The following is a 13,857-nucleotide window of genomic DNA, read 5'->3' on the forward strand; positions in this document are numbered from 1 at the left end:
GAAAGGGACACCTTAGCTGATACAGAGTAATAAAATATTGAAACCAAAACGAGAGAACTCTATAAAAATGGAAGAATTACTCGCAGCTGTCACATTTGCTTCAACCCAAGCCAAGAAATATTGTAGTGAGCGTCAAATAACCAACCGCCCATCAAGTTAACTTTGCACGTTATTTGACGCTGCGTCAAACACGTCACGAAGGGCGGGGAATCCATTTTCGTCCTCTTTTTTAAATTATAAATTAAAATTAAAATTAAAACCTCTCTCTCTCTCTGTGTGTGTGTGTGTGTGTCTCTGGAGTTGGTCGTGGATTTGGGGATTAGTTTGATTCTTTCATCAAGGACTCAGAAGAGAAGAACGAGAGAGGGATAGATAAAGATGATTGATGAGTCATCGTTATGAAGAACCACTACTTTCCAAAGTGTCTTAAAAGTTCTATCTGATGAAACCTTAAAAAACGAAAGGAAAGAAAGAGGAGACATTAAACAACTCTTCTACAAAACAGATTTCTGAAATATTTTGACCTCAACTGCACATGGCTTCTTGAGGTCTCCTCCCCACCCACATTTCTTATTCTCTCTCTCTCTCTCAACCCTACTCACATGCTATCTCTCTCTACTTTCTCTCTATCTCTCTCTCTCTAGAAACTCTGGTTTTGATTGATTAACTACAAGAGATTTCTGTAACAATCGTGTTGAGATAGACATTTTCAGGAAATCTGATAATCTGATAGAAGATTCTGTTAGATTGCTCTCTTCGTTGACGATTTTAGATCACAAAGTCAGCTCTATAGCTCATATTCTCCAATTCGTTTTTCCGTTGATTAGAGATTTCTGTAGAAACTGTTCTGAAATCGACACTTCAGGAAATCTGATAATTTCGTTGAAGATTCTGTTAGATTGCTCGCTTCGTTGACTGTTTGGATCACAAAGTCAGCTTGAAAATGCATCTTCAAGTAATTAGAGAATTCTGTAGAAATCTTGAAATCGAAATTTCAGGAGATCTGATAATCTGATTAAAGTTGCTGTTTGTTTTCTCGTTTGGATCATTAAGTCAGCTCGAATCGAAAGCGAGTCTTCTCCAATTCGTTTTTTCAGGTAATTTTCATTTTTCTAGCAATGTGTGTAATTTGTAAACGAGATGTTTCGGTTTGGAGAAAATTTGATTGCTGATTGTATTTTGATTTTACTTGTTTCTGTAGACGGATCTATATCGAATTGTGCCTTTCGTGTTGACTTTTTGTGGTAATTTGATAATATATGTAAATGAAGGATTTTAACAATTAGATTGATTTATGAACGATGTTTTTGGCCCTAGTTACGAGATTTTCCTGAAATCCTCCAAGTCTGATTATATATATTTTTTAAAATTTTCCTGTAATCCATCATTTTTTTCTTTTTTTCGAACTTCAATATGAGCTTACAGAGGATAATTTGCCAGACCAGGTCGAGTGCTTCAGTGAAAATAAATTTCTATCGAACTTCAGAATCTACTATATAAGCAAGTAATTATCATCACTATTTGCCTTATCTGAACTATTTGGAATTGGCGACATGAAGCCTATTTCTTCATTCAATAATATCTAGAACTATAACTACAACCAAGAATAAGTTAGAATCAACTAATTTAAAAGCATTATGAAGAGGTTTGCCGAGTCTTACATTGTTGAATGTATGCTAATAGTGTGGTTTCAGAAGCAACTAAGCTCCATAAAATGTTAATTTCACATTAGTGGTTTCAGATTTCTGTTCTTAATGAGAAAAACAAGAACCTACTTTGATGTCTCTGTTGGACATAATACATTGGTCTGAGTTCATTGTTGACCTGCATGCCTTATTTATGATTTTCACAAGTTTAACTACCCCCCACCACATAAAAAAGGGGGCGACCTCTGTTTTTTTTCAGTAACATTTCTTCTCAAGAGATGTAATATGCAGAGTACAGGTTTTTAGTACTTTTAGAGTGTTAACAAATAGGTGGAGTTTGATAATGAGGAATGGATTTGAGGGATTTTTCTTTTTTAACGTTGAAGCAGATTTCCTACCAGAATTTGTCATTATTTGCTTTCAAAGTTTCTTATTTTTTTTTTTTTTAATTTTGATTAGTGATAGTGTTCTGAAGACATCACTTTTTGATTGTTGAGTCTGGTAGTGTATAATAGCTTAAATCAGTGTGCTTGAAGAGAGCCGAATTAATACGATAACTCTGCTCTGTTCTTTCTTTCGAGAGGAGGCCCTCTCAAAATAGGTGATAGCATGTAAGATTGTTAATCATTAGAAATAAGGTCTGTCACATCTCTAATGGATTTTGAATGCCAATATGTAAAACACGGAGGTGGATGACTGATTGGTTGATGTGTTCTTTAGAAAATTGGGTAATGGGCAGTAGTGGTTGGGGTTATAAAGGAAGCATGTAATTTGAATCAGCTCTAAATATAGAATTAATAACAGAATATTTGACATGATTTTAGGCTAGACATGCTCTGTTTTGGTTTGAATAGGATCCATGCATGCTTCCCTTATAGGGGTTTAGGTTGAAGGCAAAGGGATTAAGATGAATTCTGTGGAATTAGGGGTTTCTAAAAGGGATTCTTGTATCTATCAATTAATATTTCTATAAAGGTCTCTTTTTGACGGTTGTTTTAACTCAAGGTGGCAACAGTGTGGTATACGCTCAAAGCATGCTTTGAATGTTTCCTTGTAATTTTCTCTGTGGTTTCTTTACCTCATATCATCACCTCTCAAAACAATGTTCATTCTGCTTTTATCCCAAAATTTACATCTCGTATGTGTTCCTTAATTGCATGATTTAGCTTTATTGTTAAAACAGTTTTTTAACAATGTGTTCTCTGTGAAGTATGAACTACAAAGGTTGATTCCTGATCTCAGTTTATGTGTTTTCTGTAGGCTCCTTAACCAGATTTGAAACATCACTTTACGAACAATATTGCAGAGTATCGTCAAGGTTTTTCAAGATTTCTCCAAAACTCTTGTTCGCTCCTCTGGTGGAACTGACATGAAATCAAAGATTTATGCCAAACACTATGTAAAGGATATAATACAAGTACATACTCTATAAGCTTATTAATGCTCAAGTGAATGTTGTGGTTACGAGCCTTGCATGTGTTGTTTTAGTTATTTTCATGGTTTGCGAGATGGGGGAAGATCATCTTGAAGAAATGGACATAGAAGCCCTCCCTTCCATGTGGCCAGAAGATCTTGGACATGAAGCTGGAAATAAATTTAATGTAGAAAAGCCTGGAATGGATCAAGATATGTTGGAGGAGGTTACAATCATAGAAGAAACTTCCATTGTTGATTTCAAACGCCTCCTAGAGTTAACCAATTATAGTGAGAAGGGTTCCTCTCAGTTGGCATTCCTTGTGAAGAACTGGGAGTACAAGCAAGCTAATGCTGTTCGCCTTCTCAATGAAGAGCTTGACATACTAAGCAAACAAAGGCAGGAAGTGGAGCTAAAGAAATTGGAGATACAAGAGGAGCATCGATTTGAGGAAGAAAAATATGCTGGTGACAAGCGCTCGATTTCTATATTGGATGAAATTTACGATATATGGGAAGCTGTACCACGTAGGAAAAGTGATTTCATTGTTCAAAACAAAAGACTTGAAATAGATGCTGAATATGACACTATTAAGTACTGGAAGCAACGGGCCATGAATCTCGATAAAATGTTGGAGACAAGTATTCAGAGAGAGCACTTACTCGTGGAGAAGCTTCAGGAAAACATAACAAATATGCAAAAGCAGTCCTCTCCAGTGGAAGAATTGTCCCAAATTTTGAAAAGAGCAGATAATTTCTTACATTTTGTTCTCCAGAATGCTCCGGTTGTCATCGGCCATCAGGTAATCGCATTTTTATGCGAGTTATTAACCCGATAATATGTGGGTTTCTGAGTGCAATTTTATGTTATTTTAGTTGCTTAGACTCATGTCATTGGAGTTTGCATATTTTCATACATTTGATCAGGCATGTTCTCTTACAGTTGACCAATTGATGTTAAATCTATTTGAGGTATGAAATGATAATGATCATTCTATTGAACCAAAATTTGGCGTCATTCCTATTCATGCATGCATAAGTGGTAAGACGCGTGGAGTGTTGGTCCCACGTCCAAGGTTCAAATCCCTTGGACCCAACTTCATTTGCTAAACCCTAACCCTATACCTATCAACAAAAATAAAAAATAAATAAATAGATAAAAATGGAGAAACCGAGTTTATACACAATCTTTGTGATCGTATAAACCACACCTTATGTATTCGGACTAGAGAAAGTACATCTTATAGTCTTAAGTTCGTTCTTTTGTGTTATTGAATGATGAATCTCTGTTTGATGTATTTCTATCTTCCTAAAGCTGTTCCTTGTGTATATTCTAACTCTACTAGGTCACCAAATTTCACTATGTTGTGTTCAATTGATATCTTTTGTAGGAAATTTCTTGATTCTCTATATGTTCTTTTAATTTTTTATTTGATTTTTTTTTTTTTTCACTATGTTGTTCCTGCCCTTTTGTAATATACCTTTCAATTTTTCAGGACAAAGAGTTGCGATACCGGTTCATTTATAACCATTTTCCAAGTTTGCAAGAGGAGGTAATTGATAGCAAACTGCTTTCATGAAGTTATGGGAAATTGGAAACTAAAACATGGTTGATGTAAATTTTCTCTTTTCTTATGCAAGTTAGATCATGTTATTCGGATGTTTCCATATGATTAGATACCATATTTTTCTCCTTAAGGGAAGAAAATTTCTTCTATACTAAATCATAGAATTTCAATTTGTTGGTGGACATTGACAAAGATGTATTTTCCTCAATTCAATGATTTTTTCAGGACATTATAGGAAAAACAGACGTGGAAATATTTTCTGGATCTGGTGTTAAGGAATCTCAGGACTTCAAGAGAGAAGTCATGGAACGTGGATTACCTGCAAAGAGGGAAATTACTTTCGAGACGGAATTATTTGGATCAAAGACATTTTTGATATATGTGGAACCTGTATTTAGCAAGGCTGGAGATACAATTGGTGTGAATTATATGGGAATGGATATAACTGATCAGGTATCTTATGATCTATCTTTAGTTCTTGTATTCTAACCAACTTTTGTGGGCAACTGTTGTTTATTTACCTGTGTTATGGTATATTTTAAACTTTTGATTTGCAGCTTCAATTTTAGAGAAATTTCATTCCTTGTAGAAGTAATTGTTTTTTCCTTATAATAGTTTGTTTCTGTGACAAACAGTAAACAAGCTATTATAAGTTGTTCCTTATGGACGTCAATCTTATGGTCTCTTAACAGCAATTTGTTTAATTATGATAATTCAAGTTTGTTTTTAACATAATTATGAAAAGATATGTTATGATCCTGACTGCTCAACAGGTGATAAAAAGAGAAAAAATGGCAAAGCTACGAGAGGAGATAGCCGTACAAAAAGCCAAGGAAACAGAACTCAATAAAACAATTCACATAACAGGTTTATGTATTTATTAATATCTATGAATAATCTTAAAATTTGACAGGAATCGACTTTCAAGGTAACTAAGAGGATTAACTTGCTATTGTTCAATTTCTTTTCTTTCTTTTTTTCCTATCAGAGGAGACAATGCGAGCAAAACAGATGCTAGCGACCATGTCTCATGAGATAAGATCTCCCCTCACAGGGGTGGTTAGTATGGCTGAGATCCTCGCCAACTCAAAGCTAGATCTAGAGCAACGACAACTGCTGGATGTCATGATATCTTCTGGGGATTTGGTCCTGCAACTTATAAATGACATTCTCGACCTTTCCAAGGTTGAATCAGGTTTGGAATTCATCCTTTATTTTCAAAGGTTTTATTTGCTCTGGTTTTAGTTTATTTAACCTTAGCTATTGTAATAATTTAACAATTAAAAATTATCAAAACAAAGTCAAACAATTAAAATGAAAATGAAAAGAACCTTCATACTGAGTATAACCCATAATAGATGTAACATATTTATGTACCTCGAATAGTACTTGAACTAGGATTTTCAATTTTGCTCGTCTTACTTTCCCTTAGGAGTTATGAAGCTGGAAGCAACAAAGTTCCGACCTCGAGAGGTGGTAAAACATGTACTCCAGACTGCCGCAGCATCATTGCAAAAGGAACTGACCTTGGAAGGACATGTGGCAGAAGATGTTCCTGTGGAGGTTTGAGCTTTTATGATGAAACTCTTATTTTTATATCTTTTTTAAAGGTTCTTGATTTTTTTTCGATATCTATATTTTAGGTTGTTGGTGATGTTCTAAGGATTCGGCAAATTCTTACCAACTTGATCAGGTAAGAACTTTATAGAAGGCTTGTGATTCCTCCAGAATTATTGTATTGGAAGATCATAAATATATCTTATGCTTCAAAGAAACTGCTAAACAGTATTTCTCTATGTTTTCTGTGCAATATAAAATTATTTGACTTAATTCCTGTAATATTTTAATAGCCTAGTGTCAGATTCTTCTCTAAATGAAATTACTGATATAAGGAAATGTACTATTTTTACAAATTAATTCTTCGGAGAGAGAATAACTCATGTAAGCATATTAATTATTTATTACCGTTACATCTTAGGATTTTATAACGGTAGTTAATCTCCTGAAAACCTTACTGTTGTATTTTCTGAATGTCCTAGAGTCCAACAATTACGGTGGTAACAGATCACTACCATAAGCATTAAATGCACTTCGAACAAGACAATGCATTACTGCCTGGCAGATTTTGCATCTTTTTTTCATGTGTTCTTTAGGCAGTATTTGGATGGGCTTCAAATTCCTAAATCTCTTTTCTATGCAGCAATGCAATCAAATTTACTCATGAAGGGAGGGTTGGGATAAATCTTTATGTGGTCCCAGAGCATTCTGCGCACAAAGAAAGACGCCATCAAAAGCTATCAGATCACTCTGCAGTTTCTACAAATAAACTGAAAGAAGAGAACTCTTCTGTAGCATCACATAATCAGACATGTGATGAAGGTCTTGACCAAAAGAGTGGACCTGATGACAGATCAAGTACATTAGCTAAGAATTCTACGTCAATCGATGGAAATGTTGCAAAGCATCCTTACCCACATGGAACAGTTGTGTGGATACGGTGTGATGTATATGACACAGGAATCGGAATACCGGGTATCCTTCTTTTTTGCAGATATTGTTGTTTCATTCTTTCTCATTTTGTTTTCTCTAATGCCAATACTGATTGAAATTGTCTATTACCATGTAACAGAAAATGCAATACCTACTCTGTTCAAAAAATACATGCAAGTCAGTGCAGATCACGCTCGAAAGTATGGTGGAACAGGACTTGGCCTTGCAATCTGCAAACAACTGGTGAACTCTTCTTGCTTAGTTACTGTTTCAGTTTTATTTTGACCCTTTATGGTCTGGTCTTCAAATAGTTGCAAATGATTATAGGCACTTGTCGTTTCAATATTAGCTCAATTACGACTTACTTATCATATGTTGAGTATAAGTGGTATCTTATCTAGCACTAACTCTTGAAGATATTTAACCTTAATCTTGATGAACGTCCAATTGTCAACATACATCTTGATGCTTTAAATTATAGTAACATATTCGTAATTATTTTCATTGAATGCAGATCCGCAAATTCCCTAATTCAGTGATGTAATGTTTTAATTGTCTTTTCCGCAATGGTAGGATCTTTTCTTATATGATACACAAGCATAATGCTAAGACTCTGCCAAGTTCACAATGGTGCAAAATGGAGATTTAATTGCTCCCCTCTTAATTTCTATGAATTTAATTATTTTACTCAGAATATTCAAATTTCCTTACTGCTCCATCACGAAGGTTTGATGCTTAAAAAATTACCTATCAGGCTTGTTCAATCCACTCTGAATTTTGAATTTTCATTGCCTTATGTGACAGTCCAAGTCAAGTTTTCCTCCTTTTCCAAGTAACTCTAGATGTGTTCCTTGTTGGCTTGTATCAACCTTGTTCCAAACAAGAGAACTACAAATTCAAATCTACTAAATTGAATTCTACGAATCTCATCGTACTTCAATGGATAATAAAGGATGCTCAATCTTCCAAATTATGCATAAAAAGGTCAAATATATTCACGGCAAAAGTAAATGAATAGTTTAGTGGCCTTCAGAAGTCATATTACTCTCTAAATTTTATCATTGATGGTGTCACCAAAAATTCCCGATTCTTGAGAGTTCTATTCATGTAGTATCTCAATTAGAAATCTGCATAAGAATGAAAAAAAAAAAAAAAAAAAAAGAGGATCAGAATACTACATTTTTATGTTATATTTACTCTTAAGGTTTAGTACGCATTTTTTTTTCTGTGGAAGTACAACCTCACAATTTTTTTTTCTGTATCACTTCTAAAGAAACAATTTGGATTTTTTTTCGAGACAGGTGGAACTGATGGGGGGTTATCTTACTGTGACAAGCCAAGAGCATTGTGGTTCTACATTTACATTTGTACTACCTTACAAGGTTTCACCAAAAAGGGAACATTCTGATGACCCTGATGAAGATATGAACGACCACGAAGTCGTATCTGATGCTAACACTGATGAAAAGAGTGCTGCCTTCTTTCACTTTCAACCACGCACATTGGGCTCTCTATTCTCATCTAGTGGATCCACTAGAACACATAAACTATCATTGAATAATATTGGGTATGATCCCTTGAATAAGCTCAATAATTTATCAGAGAAGTCATACTCCTTCCCTTCTAATAACTGCACATCAAGAGAAAATGCTTCAATTGAGGATGCCTGTTCAGTCACTGATGCTGCAGAGACATTCACTGAACCCGGAAGTTCAGTAAGGCAGGATCTAGTGTCCGATAAAAGCAATGCAATTCGTGGAGGTGAACCATGTCATAGTGAAACAAATGGAAAATGTCAGAATTCTAAATTGGATTCCCTCCATTGTCCAAAGGCGTCCATGGAAATAGACAACATAGAAAAGATTAGTAAGTTCCGAGACACTTCTCAGAGGCAGGAGCATGTGAAATCTGATAGAATCTCCCAGAGCAGATCTAATGGCAGTGTTGAACTTCCCGAATCCAAAGTCAACCCTAGAATCCTTCTTGTTGAAGATAACAAGATCAATATTATGGTTACAAAATCAATGATGAAGCAATTAGGTCACGACATAGTTGTTGTGAATAATGGTGTAGAAGCTGTGCGTGCAGTCCAGAGTCAGAGATATGATCTCATTCTGATGGTAATCTCTTGAATCTAAATAGTTCTAGATGGTTTTGAAACTGGTCAACTTTGTTTGACATGTTTTGCTTTCCAATGTGTTGTAGATATGATCTCATTTTGATGGTAATCTCTTGAATATGATTAGTTCTTGGTTCATTTTACAAGTTTTTAGGATCAAGAATATCTTGGCCATCATCATGAAAGTCTTAAATCTTAACCAAACTAATTGGGGTACTTGAACCCTGTCTTCTCATGCTGTCCTATCTGAAACCAAGTTTTTCAGTTAAAGTGTGTGCCTTCCAATCATCCTTTTTAAGCCTTCAACCTGCACAATAGGGCTCCTTCTCATACATGTTCTTTGATGGAAGTAGGATTGAGTAGATTTAGCTTGCAAGGGTTGAGAGTTGTACGAGCAAGTTATACTCATAATTGTTTGTAATACCATTCAGGATGTATGCATGCCAGTGATGGATGGTCTTCAAGCAACAAGGTTGATACGATCTTTTGAGGAAAGTGGAAACTGGGATGCTGCTGTAGAAGCTGGAATTGATCGACCCGAACCTTCTTCAGATTCATTACCATCAAGGGATCGGGTCCCCATCATTGCGGTAAGCATTTAACAGTTTCTGCACATTAATTCAGCTATGGGTCCGACTTAAGAGATGCTCTTGATCAAAATTTTGATCTGATTGGATGAACATTACCATCCAACATATATATTTTAATTTCTGGATCTTTATTTATGTTCTTTTCCAATCATCCAAAAGAGTACAACTAAATCTATGTTGCGTGGACTCCTAAAAAGGTCAAGTATCTGCATTGGACATGTCAGATTTTGACACAAACCCACACACACACAAGTGTACATAAAGTTTCATACCGTCTTAGAATTTTTTATGAGTGTTTGCAATACATATATGTTGACTAATGGAATTGGTTGTTCAAATCGCAGATGACAGCAAATGCATTGGCAGAGAGCGCAGATGAGTGTCTAGCAAATGGTATGGACTCATTTGTATCAAAGCCTGTCACCTTTCAAAAGTTGAAAGAATGTCTTCAGCAACATATACTATGCTAAACATCCTGTAAATTTATGCTTCTGTACAAATATGAATTAAATGTAGGAAAGTTTTGTAACCTATGTAACATGTTTGTTTGTTTTTTTCCCCACACCACCAGTCTCTCTTGTTAAATAGACTCATTCAGTAGTTCTTCTTCTTCTTCTTTTTTTTTTTTTTTTTTTAAATGGTCTTTCCAACAACTTTCTCATTTTCTATATTTTGCGGATTTCTGAGAAAATTTTCAACTATGGCATGAAAGCGTCTCAATAGAATTCTAAGTCAGGTAAGTGGTTGTTCCTGAAAATATTTGAAATTCTAACAGTATACTTGAATTTCTAACTCTGTCCTCATCTGGCATATTAGCTTACAATCTATTTTGCACATAAAACGATAAATGATACCGATACAGGTGATATTGGCGAACATAACCAATACACCAAAATCACTTAGATGATGTTGGTGTGGAAAGTCACAAATCTTCCTCTTTCATTTTTATTTCAATGTTCGTTTGAAATACCAAAGTTAATACAATGGATAGAATCAGCAAGACAAAATTGTCAGAAAATTTGTTGGGAGAATTTGAATATTCAGGTTTTATGAAGAGCAACATTATAGCCAAAACCCTAGAATGGGATGGCAATCTAGCCTAAAACCTTTTTTTTTTCTTATTTTCTCATAGTTAGAAATTGGTCTATGGCCAAAATACAATGGGGAAAAAATGTTCAATTATAATTTGGTCTTCGAGGTTATATTAGTCCTAAATTTTGTATAAAATGAATTAGGACTAATTTGCAAAAAATACATCATTAAACCCTTATCTCAAACATTTGGGGTTGGCTAAAAGAATCTGTCATGTCTTACATTATTGTAAGTGTGTTCAAATCCACCCTTATAACCTAATTTTGAGACTCTGCATTAAATAAACGGTCAAGATGAGAGAAAAATCCTAAAGATTCCAAAGAAAAATTTATAATATCCCTAAAAACAAGTATTGATCATTGATAATTTTTAATTTTCTCTCTCTTATCTAAATCATTTGTTTAACGTTGTTTGTGGTTAGAAAAATCCACCATTCTTCTTTTTCTATTTGGGAATGTAAATGGCCTTTGTCGAACGTGACCAAATCATTTAATCTCTTAATCAATTCAATCATTATATATGATAAAAGGCAGTTTTACAAATCCTTAAAAGAATTCGACCCTGTAATATTTTTTTTTCTCAAAAGAAATAAATTTCAAAAAAAGAGTACTATTTGTATATAATTTTGTAAGTGCAGTTCTCCTAGAAGGTATGGTTTTGTTCTACAAATTTATAGTTTATATGATATATATAGGCTTTGAGCCTTTTTGGTAAAGCGTGGTTGATCTAAGAAACCACAAGGAATCTAAGGCATTCTTTTGGTGTGTGGTGTACTCTTAGATTTAATGTTAGGTATAGCTTTTGAATTTTTTTAATCTAAAGTAATAATAATTTTATATTAAAAAATATTTAATATATGTGTAACTTGTAAAAGATACTCATTGTATTTCAAACCAACTTAAATATAAAAAACTATTTGAAAAATTCAAACAAAATAAAATTATTAAAAGAAATAAATAAAGAAATTTATAATAGTTGGTAGTTTTGTAAATTATGCCACCTAAACTTTCCTCATTGAAGATTTCTTAATGTTGAATTCAAGCAAATTACATCATGGGCTTATTATGAAAGGCCCCGAGTGGATTCAAGTCCATGACGAAATAGTTGTAATCCGATGGATAGAAATCATTAATCAAGCTGAGAAATTACAAAGCATTTTCAGCCACCCGATTGGCTAAGTTTAAATTAAAATAAATCTCCTAGGCTGGACCCACTTATTGGATGATAATGGAGTTGGGGGTCTCAGATTTCTACGTGCAGCATATGAGGATGGTAGAGACCTTAGAGTAGGGGTGCCCATGTGGGCCTGGTTTACCTAACTCTGAATTGTGTGATGGGCCTGGTTATACAAATATTATAAAAAGCCAACTACAGACCTGGCCCGGCCCATTGAGACTCCTACCTAAAACTTTATGAATCTTGTACAGAAAGGCTTTATTAAGTTGGTTGATCATTTGGTCAAACTTATCTCTCCTAATTATTAGTTTATCCAAATGGTTACTGTTAGGTAAAGTTGAAGGGTCCAGCACATGATTACAACTCATATACGGTGAGCTGTCAATGGATCGGATTAGACCCAAAATCTGATCCGGTAACCTTGGATCTTAATAGAGGATTTGGGTTTTGATAAGGAACCGATTTGGTTACCAAATATAACAGTTCTATACTAGTCATGTACTGATTCAATATGCCCCAATACAATAAAATGTGAAAAATTATATAAAACTATGTTATATATTTTGTTTTAATACGTGAAGTTTATTTATAATTTGTATATCGAATCAGATTTAATCTAATCTAGACCCGACCATTTGTTATTGGATCGGATTTGGATACAATTACAAGTAAATTAGAAACCCTAACTTTCCTCTATCTTATAAGTCATTCCTAATTTCAACCAATACATTAGGGATTGACTTTTCCATTCATAGACTGCTGGCCATGTGTTATTGCAATCCAAATAATGGACAAGAATGATTGGGTTTGTAGAATCATTCTATATAAGAATAATATAGGCTGTTTTACAAAAGGATGCATTAGAAAATTGAAATTTTCTCAAAACAGTAAATTATTCATTTTAACGTCGAAAATGTTAAATTTCTATTTTTGGAACTAAGACATTTTCTTTAAAGCGAGAAAAATTCACCGTTTTATTAAAGTGGAACTTCTTTTACTAAAATTAAAATGGGGAAAATATTTACTGTTTTATAGAGTAGATTCCCCCCCTCCCTCTCTTATTTTAATTTTAAAAATAATAATTATTATTTTTGAAAATAAAATGAGTAGTCTACTATTTTGAGAATTTCTCAATTTTTATCTATATATATATATATATATAGGGTGGCGTTTGAAGGCCCTGTAGAGAACCAAACATTTTTTCAATGTAGTGGTTAAAAGTTTTGGAATGGACTGGTTTTTTGTAATGATGATTTCTATGATGAGGAGATCATCCTCACCAAAAATCAGCCCATTCCAAAATTTCCAGCCTATCAAAAGTGATATGTAAAAATCAGATGGTCCATAATTCTTCAACTTATAAACTAGGGTTAGAAGTTTCGGAATGAGTTGCATTTTGGTGAGGATGATTTCTTCACCATAGAGATCATCCTTACAAAAATTCTACCCATTCTGAAACTTCTTACCCCTATTTTGAAAAATGTTTAACTCTCTTTAGGGCCTCCAAACACTTCTCATACATATATAGATCCTCCTCACAAAAACTCAACCTATTCCAAAACTTCTAACTCTTATTTCAAAAAAATGTTTGAATCTCTTTAGGGCCTCCAAACACTTCCCATATATATATATATAAATCCTCCTCACAAAAACTCAGTCTATTCCAAAACTTCTAACTCTTATTTCAGAAAAAATATTTGACTCTCTTAAGGAGAGAATATGTAAATGATTGTTGTATTTAGAGCATGCCACACTTAGTTTTT

At 34.0% G+C, this 13,857-nt stretch overlaps 1 protein-coding gene across 2 annotated transcripts; it reads left to right on the forward strand.

Annotated features, from left to right (window-relative positions):
* Positions 1–294: 294 nt before the first annotated feature.
* On the forward strand, positions 295–10,422 carry HK5 (histidine kinase 5). 2 transcript variants are annotated; one of them, XM_086456996.1, is made up of 13 exons: positions 295–1,097; positions 2,907–3,862; positions 4,556–4,612; positions 4,853–5,080; positions 5,401–5,494; positions 5,616–5,822; positions 6,060–6,190; positions 6,271–6,320; positions 6,828–7,159; positions 7,257–7,360; positions 8,419–9,237; positions 9,668–9,826; positions 10,171–10,421. In XM_086456996.1, exons 2-13 carry the CDS (start codon positions 3,143–3,145, stop codon positions 10,294–10,296), a joined length of 3,027 nt encoding a protein of 1,008 aa, XP_086313122.1. In that variant the 5' UTR covers positions 295–1,097; positions 2,907–3,142; the 3' UTR covers positions 10,297–10,421. The 2 variants fall into 2 exon arrangements, with proteins under 2 accessions (XP_086313122.1, XP_086313123.1); XM_086456997.1 differs by lacking the exon at positions 4,556–4,612 and having other exon boundaries at positions 10,171–10,422.
* Positions 10,423–13,857: the final 3,435 nt, after the last annotated feature.

The sequence above is a fragment of the Akebia trifoliata genome, chromosome 10, assembly GCF_017979445.1.
Source record: "Akebia trifoliata isolate Shusen 1 chromosome 10, ASM1797944v1, whole genome shotgun sequence".
Lineage (NCBI taxonomy): Eukaryota > Viridiplantae > Streptophyta > Magnoliopsida > Ranunculales > Lardizabalaceae > Akebia > Akebia trifoliata.

Excerpts from the sequence above, each read along its gene's own strand:
- HK5 (XM_086456996.1), top strand. The coding sequence starts at position 3,143 with ATGGTTTGCGAGATGGGGGAAGATCATCTTGAAGAAATGGACATAGAA. Across the intron at positions 7,160-7,256 it reads CACAGGAATCGGAATACCGG|AAAATGCAATACCTACTCTG; the intron begins GTATCCTTCTTT and ends ACCATGTAACAG. Across the intron at positions 9,827-10,170 it reads ATCGGGTCCCCATCATTGCG|ATGACAGCAAATGCATTGGC; the intron begins GTAAGCATTTAA and ends TTCAAATCGCAG.